We start from the raw sequence: 17,949 nt of genomic DNA, 5'->3' as shown, positions 1-17,949 counted from the left end.
GCCTTCCTTCCTTCCCTCCCTCCTTCTTTCCTTCCTTCCTTCCTTCCTTCCTTCCTTCCTTCCTTCCTTCCTTCCTTCCTTCCTTCCTTCCTTCCTTCCTTCCTTCCTTCCTTCCTTCCTTCTTTCCTTCCTTAAGGCCTTCCTTCCTGCCTTCTTTATTTCTTTCTTTCCTTCTTTCTTTTTACAGACAGGAAGAATTTATTTCAGCTTACGCTCCAGAGGGCAGCCCTCTCCTTGGCGGGAAAGGCAAGTGGAGGCATGGCAGGCTTGAGCGGGAACCAGGCGGAACTGGCCAGGTCCCACTGAGTTTGCAGGCACAAGCCTCCAGCGAGCAGGAAGTGGAGGCCGCCCGCGGAGCCTTGAGGCCCACCTCACACCCTCCACCAACGCTGCAGCTCCTTTAGGGTCTTTGGCCTTCAGAAGTAGCGCCACAAGCTGGGGGAGCAGTCAAACACAGGCGCCCAAGACGGACACTGCAGAGTCAAACCACGAGGGAAGGGAGTCGAGTTCTTAGCGGCACAGCCACTGCTGAACTTCCCATATGCCAGCAAATAACAGTGCGCCCCTGCGTGTGCAAGCAACCCTAATTTAGTGAACTGGATCACGGGGGGGGGGGGGGGGGGGGGAGAAAAGAAAAGGGGATTAGTTGGCAATAAGAATGGTTTACTTTATTTTTCAAGTTTTCAAATGAATTTGGTAGTGTGCACGCCCACCGTGTAACCCCAGGCCCGTGCACCGCAGTGCATCGGTGGAGGTCAGAGGCGCATCTCAGGCCGCTCCTCGCCGGGCCACCTCGTCTGAGGCACGGTTTCGTGGTTTCTTACTTGGGCTTCTGGCTTTGCTGATGTTCTTTGTTTCTGGGAAGCCCTCGTGTGTGTCTCCGCCTCCCACGTAGCACGCTGAGCTCACAGAAGCCTACCAAGGATTTTGGCTTTTTATGTGGTGTCTGGGGACCAAACTTGGGCAGTCGAGCTTTAGTGGTAAATATTTGATCCACTGAGCCATCTCCCTAGACCTCTTGACATTTTTGTTTTTTTTTATAAGCCCAAGACTTGCTGTATTGTCTCCTATTCACATAATTATATGATTTATGGTGTGACACTTGTGAAAATCATGTTTATGCTTCCTGCTTATCATCTCTAACAATTTCTGCTTATGGGAGTTTTGTTAAAAATATTTACTTATGGGCTGGAGAGATGGCTTAGCGGTTAAGCGCTTGCCTGTGAAGCCTAAGGACCCCGGTTCGAGGCTCGGTTCCCCAGGTCCCACATTAGCCAGATGCACAAGGGGGCGCACGCGTCTGGAGTTCGTTTGCAGAGGCTGGAAGCCCTGGCGCGCCCATTCTCTCTCTCTCTCCCTCTATCTGTCTTTCTCTCTGTGTCTGTCGCTCTCAAATAAATAAATAAAAAATTTAAAAAAATATTTACCTATTTATTTATTTGCAAGAGAGAGTGAGAGAAAATGGGGGGTGGGGCGGGAGGGGAGGATAAGTGTAAGGGTGGGGATGGGGCCCACAAAACTGGACCCAAATGGCAATGGTACCATAAAATTATACATCCTAGAAGACAAAGTGGTTGAACATTTATTTATTTATTTATTTATTTATTTATTTATTTATTTATTTATTTATTTCTACAGTGAGAGGAGAGAGAGTGGAATGCCAGGGCCTTTTACCACAGCAGATGAACTCCAGACACATGAACTGCTTTGTGCATTTATGCCTCCAGAGTTTGTTTGCAGTGTCTAGAGGCCTTGGTGTGCCCGTTTTTTCTCTCTTTCTCTCTCTAATAAATAAATAAATAAATAAATGTTTTACAAAAGAGAAAAAAAGTTTTAAAATGTCCTCTTAAATTTTACTGAGGCAGGTACTTCCATAGTTGCCACATTTGCAGGGCGCAGCCCACGGAATTCTCATGTTAATTTTTCACCAGTTTCCTCTTCTGCTCCTCTTCCAATCTAGAAGTCCTTTCCTCTGTATCAGTGTAGGACTTGCTTTTTTGTTGGAAAAGCACTTGTTTATGTCAACAAATTAAGAAACAATTTAGACCCTATCGTTTGAGAGGCTGCAATTCATGTTCTTTGTACTCCGAAGTCTTGGTATTACATCTCAGAAGCCTTGCCCTCTAGTATCAAAAATACAAATTGACGCAATTTTTTAATGATTTTTCTGTCTTGCATAACTGTCAAGGACAGGGGAAATAGTGGGTGTTAAATATGTATTTCCTCCAATAATTTTTGTTTTCAGGCTTTTGAAATATTTTACATATTTAGTTTGCCTATGTAGTAAGGACTTATTATTTATGTTTTTACATACTAAAGAGAAGAACCAGTCTCCTACACTTTTAATCAGTAGATAATTAATTACCATGTTGTAACCATTTTGCATTTTTTTTACATAAATGAGAAAGTAATTAGTGTCACTGAGTTTCGATGCCAACAGTTAATGAGGACCTTAGGGAAGCTGAAGTGGTGTGTGTGTGTGTGCGTGCGTGTGTGTGTGTGTGTGTGTGTGTCCATGTGTTCTTTTGCATGCACATACCAATACATAGTATTCACAACCTCTTATACTTAGAATAGCATTAGATTCATAACCAGCAAAATATTTTATTCAAAGTATACATTTAAATATTAGTATATCACATTTTTATAATAATATATTTTTCCTCGTTGTGAGGAAAGTACTGAAGATACATGAAAACAAATAGACAAAGTCAAAATATTGCATAGTCAACATTGTACATAGGATTACATGTTACTCATGTAGACCTTTATTGTGGATTTTTGCATTGACTCAGTTTCTTTGTTCTTCCATTCAGAGAATTCATCAACAGCCTTCGGATGTATAGGTCCTTCTATGGTGGCCTGGCGGATCAGCTTTGCATTAATGAATTAGCAGCTGCTGATGGACAGCTTTGCTGGAATGGTGACGATGTTGTGAAAAGGTATTTTGTGTGTGGTGGTCTGTGAAAATATAGTAACTACTTTTCACCTTGGTTGTTTTCCTTGACCCTAGAATGCATAACTACCCAAATTAGAAGGACAGTTTATGGTTTCTTTAAATTTATTTTTATTAGTTACAGACATACTTAGTATGTAAATAACACATATTCCTACCATCCTTTGCCTCATATCTACCCTTTTTCCAAAGGGACCCTCCTCATTGGGAATGCAGATCATCCCCATGGGGATGGTGGGTCATGCATTATGGGGGCAGAAGTCAGTTATGGGGGAGAGGCAATATCTCTGTATAATGTCTCAACTTGTGGCTCTACCAATCTTTCCTCCCCTCTTCTGCAAAATTCTCTGAGTCGAGTTGGGTGTGTTTTAACTCTATTTCCATGATAGGCTCTTAGGAGCCTCTGGATCTCTGGTTTGGTAGGTGTTGAGGGTCCTCAGTGTCCATCTTCTTCATCCTTGCGCTGACATCAGGTTCATGGAGAAAGCAGCACTCTTGCTCATTTCTCCAATTCCTCTGTGATTTTAGCTGGGGCCAGGCTGAAGTGCGATGGGTCTTTTCTCTCTTCAGGTCCAGCTCCCAACTGAAAAAGAGAAGCTGATTCTCCTATGGGGAGTGAAGTCAGCACAAGTTAAATGGGATAGCCATTATTAATATGGAGAGGATTTAATGGGTGTAGACCCTCTTGTAGCCCACGATTAGTGACAGCTTGATATTGGAAAGCAAACTCATTATCTGAATATGATTCTGGCTTATTTCCCAATTCCAGATATGAGTTCCTTTCCACTGAGTGGATCTGTTAGCTAATCCAAGAGCAGCTGGTTACCCACCATGGCTGTGTGCCATTATTGCACTTGTGTGAGCATCACATCAGGATGTTTGCTTCTGAGTAGCTTAGACCTTGAGTTACTCAGACAAAGGCCACTTTCCCCTGGTTGCTCATGTAGTGGCTTCCAGCACTAGACGGGCTGTCTGGGGCCTGGCTCTCTCTTGTATTCCATCCAGGTCATTCCATGCTTCATGCTGACAGCATATGGTGTCTTCAGCTGTAGGGTCTTACCAGTAACCTTTGGTGGCTAACCGAGTGCTCTGACAGAAATCTATCTTGTTTTGGGAGACCTTGTAGGTCTCTCTGACCAACAGCTAATTGTGCAGGTTAACTGCATCCTGGTACTGGGAGTTACAGTCCACCAAGAGGGAAAAGAAAAAAAAGAATAAGAAAGAAAAAAAGACATAAACACGAAAAATTTAAGGTTAGGCTTCATGGTACCCTCACCAGGTCCCTTTGATTCAGGTGCTCCCCCTAAGGTCCTGATGAAGGTTCAACCTTTTATTTTATCTTCTAGGATATAGGTTTCCATGGTACCAGTTCAATTTGGGTTGTGTGTCACCCCCCCCAACCCTTCCTCTCCCCATAAACTCTACCCCCCCCCCCCCATTGTCCAGGCCTCTACATGCCTATCAGGTATGTCAGCAACTGGGGCTGATCCAGGTTAGGAACCACAAATGAGTGAAACCACAAAACGATTGTCTTTCTGTGATTGTGTGAATTCGCTGAGCATGATCTGCCCCATAAAGACATCTGATTCTAGCTGGACATGGTGGTGCATGTCTTTACCCCCAGAACTTGGGAGGAAGAGGTAGGAGGATTACTGTGAGTTCTAACATAGCCTGGGACTACCCAATTCCAGGTTATCCTGGGCTAGAGTGGGACCATACCTTGAAAGAAACAAATAAAAAAAAAAAACCTACAAAAATCATCATCTGATTGCTTTGTCATAATCAAATATGATAGCGTCCTGGGTAGCTTTGAAAGTTTTAATTATATCTACATATTATTTATACAACATTCTACTTTTAAAGTGGTCCAGTTGGCTGTATTTATCAAATTTTACTTTTAAAATTTGTGGATATTGGATCATGAGGAAATTAAGTGAATACTAATTACTCATGCAAAAATTCGCTAGGACATGTAAGTCCCACAGTGTTAACATACCGTGCTACAGTGGTGGCAGAACAAGAAGGGAGAGAAGAAAAGGAGGGAGAGAGTTAAGAGACTGTATCTAATACATAATCATAGAGGTACTTTGATACGCTTACTTGAAGCACTCTGTATGCTGCCCACTGTTAAATGTAGAAGTGAAATTTACTTTTCCCCTCCCCCTTCTGTTTCTAGAGTTTCTGAGACAGTTCTTTCTTCCTCTGACTGACTGCACACTCATGTAGTCTCAAGTGGAGAGAGGCATGCGTTCCACCTCTGTGGTGAACAATGTGGAGTGGAGACCACCCCTTGAATTGCTGTGCTGATTATTCTAGGGGGAGGGATGATAACCCTGTATGTTTGAATTTCTAAGCCATAAAAGGAAATATATCTTTTATGATACACTTTATTTTTGTTTTCAAGTTCATTAAAAAAGTACACTTTGGATATGAGCCTGTGAGAAAAAGGCACTTTATTTTCGACAGTCTGAAAAAGAAAACAGTGTGTCAGGCTTCATTAAATGCTTCATCCCCACTTCATATAATGCTGTTTGTCATCAAAATGAGGAGTTCATTTAAAATTTTACAAAGGTTTTTTTAAAAATCTTTTAAAATTTGCCTTTCTTTTTATTTATTTGAGTGAAAGAGGCAAAGAGGCTTATATATAAGGAGAATGGGTGTGCTGGGGCCTTCATTTACTGAAAACCCATTCCAAATGCATGCACCACCTTGTGCATCTGGCTTTTACGTGGGTTGTGGGAAATCGAACCTAGGTCCTTTGGCTTTGCAGGCAAGTGCCTTAACCACTAAATGATCTCTGCTGCCCTCATTTAAAATTTTGCTTACCAAATAAAACTTAGAAAGATAAACATACAATGCAGTGAATTTTTAATTTTTTAAAATTTATTTGAAAGAGAGGCAGAGAGAGAGAAAGGGTTGAGAGAGAGCATACCAGGGCCTCTAGCCATTGCAAACAAACTCCAGATGCAGGCACCCCCTTGTGCATCTAGCTTTTGTGGGTTCTGGGGAATTGAACCTAGGTCCTTAGGCTTTACAGGCAAATGCCTTAACTGCTAAGCCATCTCCTCAGCTCCAATATAGTAAAATTTTAATATAAATGTATATCATAAGTTTAAAAAATAAATTTCTGTGTAATCATATAAGTTATATATAGAAATATAGACTCATGAAATATTAAATTCTTACCTTGTAATCATTATTTGTTTATCACAGAGATTACTAAATATCATAGAAAATATTAATAAAGATAAGATCTTAACTAAATTTAAATAAAATACTTGGTCTGTGTGTCTAGAATTCTTTTGACTATGATATTTGGATTTTGGAATGTTACCATTTTATAAGTATTTATTTTGTGCTGACTCAAAAAAGTTGTACCATATAATGCTGAGTTCCTAACATCATTATGATAATATAATTTGTCCTGCTAAGGTCTAAGTAATTTTTATTTGACATTATTTTTGCATATTATTTTAGTTGAAGTATTCTTTGTATATTAATGATTGTTCTATAGAGACCACTGATAATCTCATGGTAATTAATGAAAAATTTAGCATATATGTAAATATATTTAATATGTTTTATATATATATATGGTAACATAATATCACCCAGATCTTCAGCTGTTATAAAGTTCATTTCAATCCTATTCTATTTTCCTCTTGACCATTTAGTTTGACATTTTTGTAATGGGAAAAAGCAGTGCTTTTAGTTCCCATTTTTTGCACATGTTTTTGCATATGTACGTATGTGCATATGTGTGCCCACATGTATGGAAGACAGAGGTCAATGCCAAGTGTCTCTTGGAATCGCTTTCCACATTATTTTGGAGAATGAATTTTCTCAATGAACTCAGGCTGAACCAAGTTAGCTAGACAAGGTAGCCAGCAGTCCCCAGGGGTCATCCTGCCCCTGTCACTCCAGTGCTAGGATTACAGATACAAAGTCCCCATTTTACCTTATACTGGGGATCCAAACTCAGGTATTTATGCTTGAAGTGGGATGGTTTATATTGATTGATTATCCACTTGACCGGGCAGATAAATAGTGGTGAAGGATTATCTATCTTAGGTTAGCCTCTGAGCATGCTTGTCCTGTGAGGGAATCTTTATTTATTTATTTTTAATATTTTTATTTATTTATTTGGATAGAGAGAGAGGAAGAGAATGAATGGGTACACCTAGGCCTCTTGCCCCTGCAGACAAATGCCATATGCATGTTCCACCATGTGCATCTGGATTTTCGTGGGTACTGGGAACCTGATCCACGCTGTCAGGCTTTGCAATCAATCACCTTTGATGCTGAGTGCACTATCCAGACTTGCTTGTAAGAGATTCTTGATTAGGTTAACTGTGGTGGGAAAACCAACCTTAACTATAACTGGGGTCCTAGATTGTATGAAAAAGAGAGAGCTGGCTGAGTAGCAGGATTTATCTCTCTCTCCTTCCTCCCTGTGGGCAGAATGTGACCAGTTCTGCTTCAAGGTCCGACCACCATGCCTTTCCCACCATGGTAGACTGACCATAACCTGAAACTATAAGCAGAAATAAACCTTTCCTCCCCTAAACTGATTTTTGTCAGGTATTTTGTCCCAGTAAGAACATTATTCATACACACATCAAGTATTTTATTGATGGAGCTATCCATCTTGCTAGCCCCTGATGAAACATATTAGAGGGAAAAATTGAAAAAAAAAAGTTTTGTATGTAATACTAATTTATAGACTGTTGTCTTTTTTTTTAAAGTAGGAAAATATGTTTATGTTTTAGAAGACTTCCCGCAACTTGCCCAGGTTCCTAGAGCAAAGTGATTTTTGTTTGATACCAATTTGTCCCTTTAGTTTCCTCTACCAATGACAATGCCTGCCTGATCACCATTAAGGTGCTGAGATCCTCAGCTACTGGTGAACAAGCTCTGCTTCGCCTCTGTCTGACCATATCACTTAGGGGACACTTTCTCCTTCCTTCATGGTATTACTTACTTTCATGCCATGTCATGATTCCCCAGTTGTATGAGTTACCTTTCTTATTGCTGCAATAAGAAAGAAAGAAAGAAAGAAAGAAAGAAAGAAAGAAAGAAAGAAAGAAAGAAAGAAAGAAAGAAAGAAGGAGCAGCAACTTCAGGGAGCAAGGCTTGATTTCAGCTTCCAGTGAGAGGGTGCAGCCCATCATGTCGAGGAAGGCACAGTGCTAGGAGCAAGCAGCAGAACTTGTCGCTTGGTGCTCATGGTTGGAAAGCAGACAGCCATGAAAGCTAGTGCTCAGCTCACTGTCCTTTTATTCAGCGTGGGACCTGAGCCCGTAGAATATGAGTTGCACACAGTCAGCATGGGTCTTTCCAACTCACTTACCCAGATTGAGAAACTTCCTTACAGCCATGTTCAGACTTGTTTCCGTGGAGATTCTAAATCCCTTCAAGTTGACAAGTAGCATTAACCATCACACTATTCCATTCCTTCTAAAGCTTTATTTATTTATTTTTTAATAGGGCTAACATTTTGTTACTCTATCCTCATCTTTGAGCACCTTTCCACAATCAACATGGTTCAACCATAATGATTTTGTAATGGTTAGCTAAGAGTTTCAAGGCTTGACTCAATTCTTCCAAACTACCGTAATATGCTAAAGTAACTATGTTGGGCTGTATGTCTTTTCTGCTTGTATTGACAAAACTCCCATTGGTGCTTACATTTTTTTAAAAGACATTCTGCTTGTTTGATTGTTTATTTATTTATTGGAGAGTAACAGACAGAGAGAGAAAGAGGCAGATAGATAGAGAGAATGGGTACACCATGGCCTCCAGCCACTAAAAACAAATTCCAGATGCATGTGCCACCTTGTGCATCTGGCTTATGTGGGTCTTGGGGAATCAAGCCTCGAACCAGGGTCCTTAGGCTTCACAGGCAAGTGCTTAATGCTGAGCTATGTCTTCAGCCTGGTGCTTACATTTTTTTAAACATTTATAAGTTGTAATTCCATTGGTGACTCAGTAAATTCTTGATGGAACTATATAACAAGGTTGTTTTGTGTGTGTGTGTGTGTGTGTGTGTGGTTTTGCGAAGTAGGGTCTCACTCTAGCCCAGGCTGACCTGGAATTCCTTATGTAGTCTCACTGTGGCTTCAAACTCATGGCGATCCTCCCACCTCTGCCTCCAGAGTGCTGGGATTAAAGGCGTGTGCCACCATGCCTGGCCTACAACAAGGCTTTTATCCATGAAAATTCATTGCTAAATATCTAAATATCAAGGGTCTACTTGATTGATTGTACTGCATACACCATGAGATATCATGTAGGAGTAAAACATATACATATTAACATTTGCTATTGTGGAAATATTTATGATAAATGTTAAGTAAGTAAAAAATAGCTAGAAACAGGAGTGTATCTATTTTACCAGTAGAGTTGCATATATAAGGTAGATACCATATTGATTCAGCATAAAATATTTCTGTAAGGTTATAGGAAAATTATAGATTTAAAATTTTTAATAATTGTTAGTCTCTCAAACTTTCAGACAAAGTACGTAGAAGGGACTTTTTTTATATTTATGTTGTTTATATTAATTTTAGTGGAAACTGGTGTTAGTTACACTGCTGTTAGAATTATTTGGGCCATGAATGTCACTTTTATTTTATTTCTAAAAATGTGAGACTTCATTTTTTAAGAAGTGCCATATATTTATTTATAATTTTTCACTTCTACTTCAGATTTACATAGAAAAGTTGTGACACTTTATTAAAGACTTAATATATTTATTTCAATATTGAGCTACTAAATTTACCTAAAAACATTTCTTTAAAATGTTGGGTCCAGATAACTGTTAAGATATTTAATTTTTAGCCATTTTCTTCCTTGGCAAAATGATCACCAATGGATGACTATGATAATCCCTCCTTAGGTAAAATATTTATTCCAGATACCTATAGTTAGTTAAAATAACACATTCAATTATGAGAAAATAGACATGAAATGAATGTATATCATGTTTGAGGATCGAGATAATTAACTTTTTTATGGTAGATTATAGTACTCATCAAGTTCATCCAGGAGAAATTATAACAACATATCAATTGCTAAATTGGTTACTGCGTTTGATATTATCATTTACTGTAGTAGCAGAGTGGCTATTTTGGCAAGACCTCCTCTGCAGCAGGCTTCTATCAGGAAGGAGGTCACTGTGTAGACATGGGCGCAGATGTGCTCTTCCGAAACAGGGACCTTGGAGCCTGTCTCAGGATCATTACAGAGTTACAGAATTAGGTTAAGTCAGGTACCTTCTCATCAAAAGATATGGGATTCCTCAGTGAATACAAATGAAAAGATCTGGATTGCCTGTAGTATAACGAAAACTTCATTTCTGAAACAAAATCTATTCTAATTTAAGGTGATTTTATGGGCAACATTCATACCACATATCCTGATGTAACATTTATTTCAGTCGTTCAGGAATTTCTGACTTCAGATGAAAATATGCTACTGTAATCTCCATGCATGTATCTTTTAAATCCCTCTTATCCATTCTTTGTATCTTCATCATAAAGCAAAACCATTCTCTGCAAAGTAAGTTACTCTGTTCTCAGTTCTCTATGATTGAAAATTGATTTTTTTTTTAATGATTTATTCTTCTTTGTTTTCTGGGCATTGGAGTCCAGGTGACAGGCTCTTAATTACCAGGACTTCCTTCTTCCTTTCCCCTTTTCTTCTTTACTTTCTTTTGTTGTTGTTCATTTATTTATGTATTTATTTGAGAGTGACAGACACAGAGAGAAAGGCGGAGGGGGAAGATGCGGACCAGGGCCTCCAGCCACTACAAACTAACTCCAGACTCGTGCATCTGGTGAATGTGGGTCCTGGGGAATCGAGCCTTGAACCAGGGTCCTTAGGCTTCACAGGTAAGCGCTTAACTGCTAATCCATCTCTCCAGGCCCCCTTTTCTTCATTTTAAAAATATTTTATTTATTTATTTGACAAAGAAAGAGGGTTAGGGGAGAGAGAGAGAGAGGATGGGTGTGTCAGGGCCTCCAGCCACTGCACACGAACTCCAGATGCATGTGTCACCTTGTGCATCTGGCTAATGTGGGTCCTGGAGAATTGAAGCTGGGTCCTCTGGATTTGCAAGCAAACACCTTAACCACTAAGCCATCCCTACAGTCCCCCAACCTTTTCTTAAGAGATAGATAATCTACTAACATTCCCTCAGTCTCCAGAATAAACATTATAGTACCTGAGGAAACTTGGCAAGCTACATTAGTTCTACTGTCTTCATTTAGTCAATGTTTCTAAATGCTTCTTTCATAATCTAGCTCACTTTTTTTTCTAGCTCTTATGATTGGGGAACCCTCTCAAATGATTATGATTGAATTTTTAAAATCAGCCAGAAATAGAAAACATTAAAACTTTCTGAAATTTTCTACTTATGCTTTATTGGTTTCTATTCTACTCAGGCAATGACTTTTTTTTTTCCTGGCTGTACCTTTTTCTTAACCTTATTTCCCACCTCATATCCATTACCCACCTGAGATCCACACTGCTTTGAATCGTTTGTTCTTTTTGATCTTACAGCATTCAGTTATTTTTCCTTCTTTAAAAACAAGTGGTCCAGTTTTGAAACGTTATGAATTTCATTTGAAAATAATCAGGCCTTAAGGTTGTTCTGAATATCTTTAGGTAATAACGAGTTTTTCCCTATTTCCTGTGCTAGCTCATATAATTCTCATGACTTCAACATCAATCTACTTTCTATTGATTTACCTTGCATGTTATACATGTGTAGTCAGTTACAAATATTATTGAACTATGCATTTCCAAAAATAATCATCTTTCCATACCTATATGCCTATGACCCATAATATTTGTTCAAAATTAGATGGTAGCTAGAAAAAAAAAAAAGGATTTTGAGAATTTCTTCCCACTACAGCCATCTAATATGAACTGTGAGATTGCCATTATTAAAAGTATAATTTGGAGCCTGGAGAGATGGCTTAGCAGTGAAGGTGCTTGCCTGGAAAGCCCAAGGACCCATGTTCAATCTCTATCCAGATCTCACATAAGCCAGATGCACAAAGGTGAGGCAAGCACAATGTTGCACATGCCCTCACAATCTGGAGTTATATTTGGATGGCTGAGGCCCTGGCATACCAATTCTCTCTCACACTCTTGCTGTCTCTAAAGGAAAAAAAAAAAAGTATAAAGTTAAAAGCACTTGCATAAAGCCAGATGCACAAAGTGGTACATGCATCTGGTGCTCGTATAGTGAAAAGAGGCCTTGTCAAGCCCATTCTCTCCCCACTCCTTGCAAATAAATGAATACAATATTTTTAAAAGAAATAATTTCAACTAACTTATTTTTTCCATGCATTGGTTTATACAGATTTATTAGTTCCACTTTCAACTTTTGCCCCAATAGATTGAACTTTAGTTCCAACCCCTAAATTCATCAGTTAATGATTAGGTGTTTTGTGCTTTGTGGACTTTGGACAGGGGCTTCAAGGTAGACTGGTGGGTAATAGGGAGTATGGTGAAGTTGAGGACCTAAAAGACCATAGGAAGAGAGAAACATTATCTGCATGAGTTTGGCTTTGAGTGTGCTTTTTTTTTCTTTGTGAATTAACTATAAGATCATGCAGATAAATATTGTAATGTGCACTTTCATTGAAAATGTGAAGCCAAAGCCTGGAGAACTCTCTATTTGGGATTAAAATGTATTAGGTAGACTCATTCTCAGTGACAACAATAACAATGACACCAAAAGTTGAGGTTCCAATATAAGGGATGGGTAAACACGCAAAGGTCCATCCAAGATCAAATGTCAGAATTTTCCTGTTGGGAAAATTCCCTGTAAGGGAATAATTGGGAACAGCCCTGCTCTTTTGAGACAAACATGAAAAGCGTGCTTTGGACGTGTTATGTGTGATGAAACCGATCTCACATGTGGGCTCTGCATTCTGAACTCAATTGAAATTGATGTGTGAAGTTTGGAGTAAATCTAAAAGGAATGTGCAGCATTCTTATCTGTGGCATACCTTTCCACAGCAGTCAGTTTCTCCCTGCATCACTCTAGAATTCTCTCTGGGAAGAAATTTCCTCTTTTAACTGTAGTTTCTGAGATAGTTGTCTCATTGTTTGAGCTTATATGAAATAACATAGGAGATATTAGTGGCTCACTGGATTACTTGCTAATCAAATATTTCTTGTTAAGCACACAATTCTTCCATTCAGAAAGCTGGCCTCAGCAAGGTGAACATAGAAACTATGGCAGTAGGTCTATATTTTGTCATGAAGTCATGACCTGTTTTTAGGATTTTATTCTTGGTGCCTGAAGGATGCTGGTCATTGGTTAACCTTGACTCTACAGTGAAAACATTCAGTCAAACTTCATATTTGAACATCTGAAATTCATTGAATGCTTTTTATCATCCTTCTTTCTGTTAGGTCTGCTTGAGTCTTTGTGGGTGTGAACAATTTCTACTCTCTGTGTCAACTTTGAACTGTCCTAATGCTTTAGCAAATATGTGTGACTCTTCTGGCTTTCTAGTTGGTAGTTGCAGAGCTGGAGGATTGGAATATTGAAAGATGATAAAGTAGGAATGGGAGGGAAGTAGCAAGAAGAAAGAATGATTATTGGTTAATAATTTTATGTTCTTTCATTGCTGCCTCCTACCTTGGCCAGTGTTAAGAGTACCTCCTGAAGGAGTTTTATGTGTTCAAGGTAATGTGCTTCTCGTATACCTTTCCCTTTCACAATTAATTTCTGGCATCTTTCTACTGCGGTGTTTTGGCAGGCTCTGTGGCTTCCATGTGGTCTGCTTTGGCCACAGAAACCTTACGTCTCCCTCTACTATTTCTGGTGGCAATAAAGTTTAGCACAGCTCTCCTTCTCTCTGCCACTAGCACAACTGCTTCAAGTATAAGGTGTTTTATGCTGTTTTTTAATGCGCTACTCAGCTATCAGCCTTTTACATCTTTCCAGCTGTGAGGATCCCTCAAAGTCTTTTTCACTTTAGGTTAAAAAAATGGGTAAGTGGTATAGAAGCCCAACAAGATTATTTTCCAAGACATTCTTTCTTTAGGTGTTTTCAAGCTCAGTTGCTTGAACAATTGAGGAGAATGTCCAGCTATGGGATGCAAAGCTATGTCTTGGCATTTGGTCTTCCTGCCTACTATTTCACAAGGAGGGTGAGGAGCTTATGCCATCTGTTGTCTTGTTCTGAACTGCATTGAAAATTGAAGGGGTACCAAAGTAAGTATGTTTGAAGTGGTGAGGGAACACAGGCAGCTAGATTCAATGTCCAGATACTGCAGTGCATCTTGAAGAAAGCATGAAGTTAGGTCAAATATGATCTCAATATTGAGAGACTTGATATCCAAAAATAAACAAAATCATCTTTATTTTATAGACACAACAAACCAGATTCTGAACTAAAAAAAAAAGCATAAAATATTACATTGCTTCAAGTAAGACAGATGTCCCATGTGACTGAAGGGAGTTAAAAAAAATATTTAATATAAGAGGTAACATATGACATGGGTCAGCAGTCATTCACTTAAAATAACTTGTCTGAAATATTTATAGATGAGATGAGATGATGTCTGGGAATGCTTTTAAATAATTCAATTGACTTGGATGGGTTGGAGGAAGCCATGCTCTGTATGAAGCAAGATTTCCAAATTTTCTGAACGGTATTTATTATGTTTTTGAAAACTCTGCAATAAAATATAACAAATGCAAAATTATGGGAAGGGATAACAAATATCATTTTGTTAAATATCTCCTTTGTCGCGTGCCGGATTTTAGACACTGGGCTAACTGTGGTTGAAAGTTCAGATGGGAACCCTGCTGACACATGAGTGGGAGACAAATACAACTGTGCATAGTTTAAAGATCTTTAAAACCAGATGGAATATTTCTTTTTTTTTTTTCCCCCAAAATACTTAGGATCATAAAACGGAATCAGAGTACACATGCTCTTGAAGGAAATGGTACAGCTTTAGTGCTCTGTAAGGTGACCTACCACACTTTGTGTATCACTTCTCAGATTTTGTTTTCTTCTTCTCACCATTCTCCTCCCTTTCAGCCCAATGAGCACGCTATTCCAGTCACTCATTATAGTACAGCTGTTTTGTTCAGAAACCTGGTGATGCTCAGTAGTTAGGGACCTCTGGTCAAGAGTCATGCAAACCGGACTCTCAGAAAAGACTACCTACTTATGGCTGTAGAGATGGTTCAGTGGTTAAGGTGCTGGCCTGAAAAGCCCAAGGACCTTGGTTCTATTCCCCACAAGGTGGCCTATGTTTCTGGAGTTCATTTCCAGAGGCTAGGGGTCCTGGAAATCCATATACACTCATTCTCTCTCTCTCTTTCTCTCTCTGATATAAAAAAATAAAATGTTTTAAAAGATTATCTACATAAAATTCTTAGTCTGAATTCAACCACATTCATTAACTTTTGTTTTGTTTTGTCAAGGTAGGGTCTCACTCCAACTCAGGCTGACCTGGAATTCACCATGTACTCTCAGGGTAGCCTTGAACTCACAATAATCCTCCTACCTCTGCCTCCCGAGTGCTGGGATTAAAGGCATGCGCCACCATGCCTGGTTTACATTCATTAACTTTTAAGTGTATTAGTTTCCATATCTTTACAATGTAGTTGAATGAATATCTACCTAATATGTGAAATTAAATGAATTATCCACATAAACCAATCAGAATGCCATCACATAACAATAACCAACAAGTATGCAATTATATTATGATGGAACAAGACATACTTATTTACTTTAATGTAATGTACACTCTATTGTTTTGAGCAAGTTCTACCATTGGAAGAATCCTGTTTTTGAACAACATATATAGTCACTTTCTGAGTAAAAATGAATTATTAGGCCTCCTGGGTTGGGAGTAGGAGATAAAATCTTATAAATCACTTACTTTTAAGATCTTTGTGTGTGTTGGTGTGCATTTGGGCATGAGTGTGGGCATGCTTGGGAAAGGTAGGTCTGTAGAAAGTAGAGGACAAACCCTGGTGTTGGTCCTTAGCTCACCCCTTATATGAGGTAAGGTCTCTGTGGTGATTTGCAAATGTCATGTAAAATGTCCCTCATAGCTCCTTGTGTGTTGAATACTTGGTCCCCAGAGGATGGCAATCTGGGAAAGTTGCAGGGCCTTTGGGAGGTAGGGCTTTGCTAAAGAAGGTGTGTTGCTGGGAGTGGGCTTTGGGGTGATATAGCCCAGCTGCAAGTCCAGTCCACAGGCTAGTTCCTTCCTGCTGATGTCGAGATGTGACCCACATTTTCTCCTCAGTCCTGTCCGCTTTTCTCCAGAATGATGAAACCTTGCCTCAAAACATTAAACCAAAGTTTTTATTCCATAAGCTGCTTTTGATCCATAAAGTCACATGTTTTGGCTCAGCAATGAGAAAGTAACTGCCACAATCCCTCGCTGACCAATGCTGTCTGCCCCAGGCTAGCTTCCCTGCAGACTTCTGGGGATTCTGCTGTCTCTGCCTTCCAGTTCACTGGGAGCCTGGGACTACAGATATGAGCTGCTGCATCTGGGCTTACATGGTGACTGGGGATCCAAGTTCCTGCCATTATGCTTTCATGACTAGAGCTTTATGCACTGAGCCATATCACCAGGCCCTTGGTATTATTTTAGAATATTATTTCACTGGGGCTAAATATAGGTTGTCGTAGTTAGCTTCTTATTTCTGGGACAAAACCCCTGACCAAATGCAGCGAATGGGAGGAAAGGGTTTAATTTGGCTTACTGTGTCAAGGCAGAGCTCCATCTTGCAGGGAAAGGATGGAAGAACAGAGCCTGGTCATCGTTTCTTGCCTTAGCAGCTGACAGAAAACATCAAGAGTGTGAGATGGACTCTGTCAGCACCTCTAAGCCTGCCACCAACAACACACCTCCTCCAGCAAGAGTCAACCTCCCAAATTACCATCAACCGGGAACCAAGCATTCCATACACATGAGTTTATGGGGGACATCTGATTCAAACTACCACATAGGCAATGTATATCTTAACAGACAGTTCATCATGCATTTCAACTACGGGAAAATATATTGTATTCTTTACCCATGAAATGGATCAGTCTTTGCAAGGGAAAACAAAAGTTAAAACCAAAGCAAAACATTTGAGAAAGAAAGGAAAAAAAAATTCTTATATCTAGGCAGTAGTTTGGCCATGGTCACCCATTGGCTGGGCTTAGAATTCATCATAACACACTCTCTACTGACTGGAAATAAATTACCAAGGCCCTGTTAAATTTCAATACATCATCCAAAAGACTGTTTGACATAACCTGACAATTATAATGCTGGTAAACTTATAGTAATTCCCTTGTGCTCATTGAATTCCCAAAGAAAATACACATATACACATTACAAACAGAATCAATATAGCCAAATGGGTTTGAGTACCAGCTATCACCATGTGTCCCCTCAGTTTCTTGCATGCTAACACAGTACAGGTAGAGTATTTTTATGTTTCTATACACTTTCATCAGAGGCTTTGAGAAGAGGAAGATTAAAAAGATGTAAGAGAGCAAGGTAAATTACAACTCCATGCAAAATATGTGCAACCCTACTGAGGAGCGTCTCCAATAGAATGGGGTCTGGAAAGAGGGCACAGAGGGTACCAACGTATGATGTATCCATGGGAAACATATTGTTAATAATAAAAATAATCATTTAAAAATTAAGATACAACATAAAATAACTAAAAAATATTTTCTTATAAAAATGTTCACTGAGAAAAAAATAAGAAAATGAAAAAAAAATTTAAAAAAGAGAAAATAAAGTTCAGAATGCCATCATTCTGAGGTGGGAACCTAAATGACCTTTTCCTGTCTTTTTTAGTGCAGAAGTTGTTATCTCTAGGGGTCCTGTTTTCATCACAGTTCCCTGGACTTCTGACTTCCAGAACATGTGATTACAAAAGAGAAGCAATTCAAAAGGACTCCAGGATGACAAATTTCGTTTGAGCCAGA

At 39.2% G+C, this 17,949-nt stretch overlaps 1 protein-coding gene across 2 annotated transcripts in view; it reads left to right on the top strand.

Annotated features, from left to right (window-relative positions):
* The window catches only part of Gpc5 (glypican 5), a 1,425,487-nt gene that overhangs the window by 359,540 nt on the left and 1,047,998 nt on the right, over positions 1-17,949 (top strand). For both annotated transcript variants that reach the window (XM_045146480.1, XM_045146481.1), the window contains exon 5: positions 2,817-2,942. In XM_045146480.1, the coding sequence (XP_045002415.1) occupies positions 2,817-2,942 (126 nt within the window). The remainder of the gene's footprint in view (positions 1-2,816; positions 2,943-17,949) is intronic.

This window comes from Jaculus jaculus, chromosome 3 (genome assembly GCF_020740685.1).
Source record: "Jaculus jaculus isolate mJacJac1 chromosome 3, mJacJac1.mat.Y.cur, whole genome shotgun sequence".
In the NCBI taxonomy this organism is placed as follows: Eukaryota; Metazoa; Chordata; class Mammalia; order Rodentia; family Dipodidae; genus Jaculus; species Jaculus jaculus.
The sequence above is the reverse complement of the archived record's forward strand: the minus strand, read 5'-3'. Positions and strand labels throughout refer to the sequence as shown.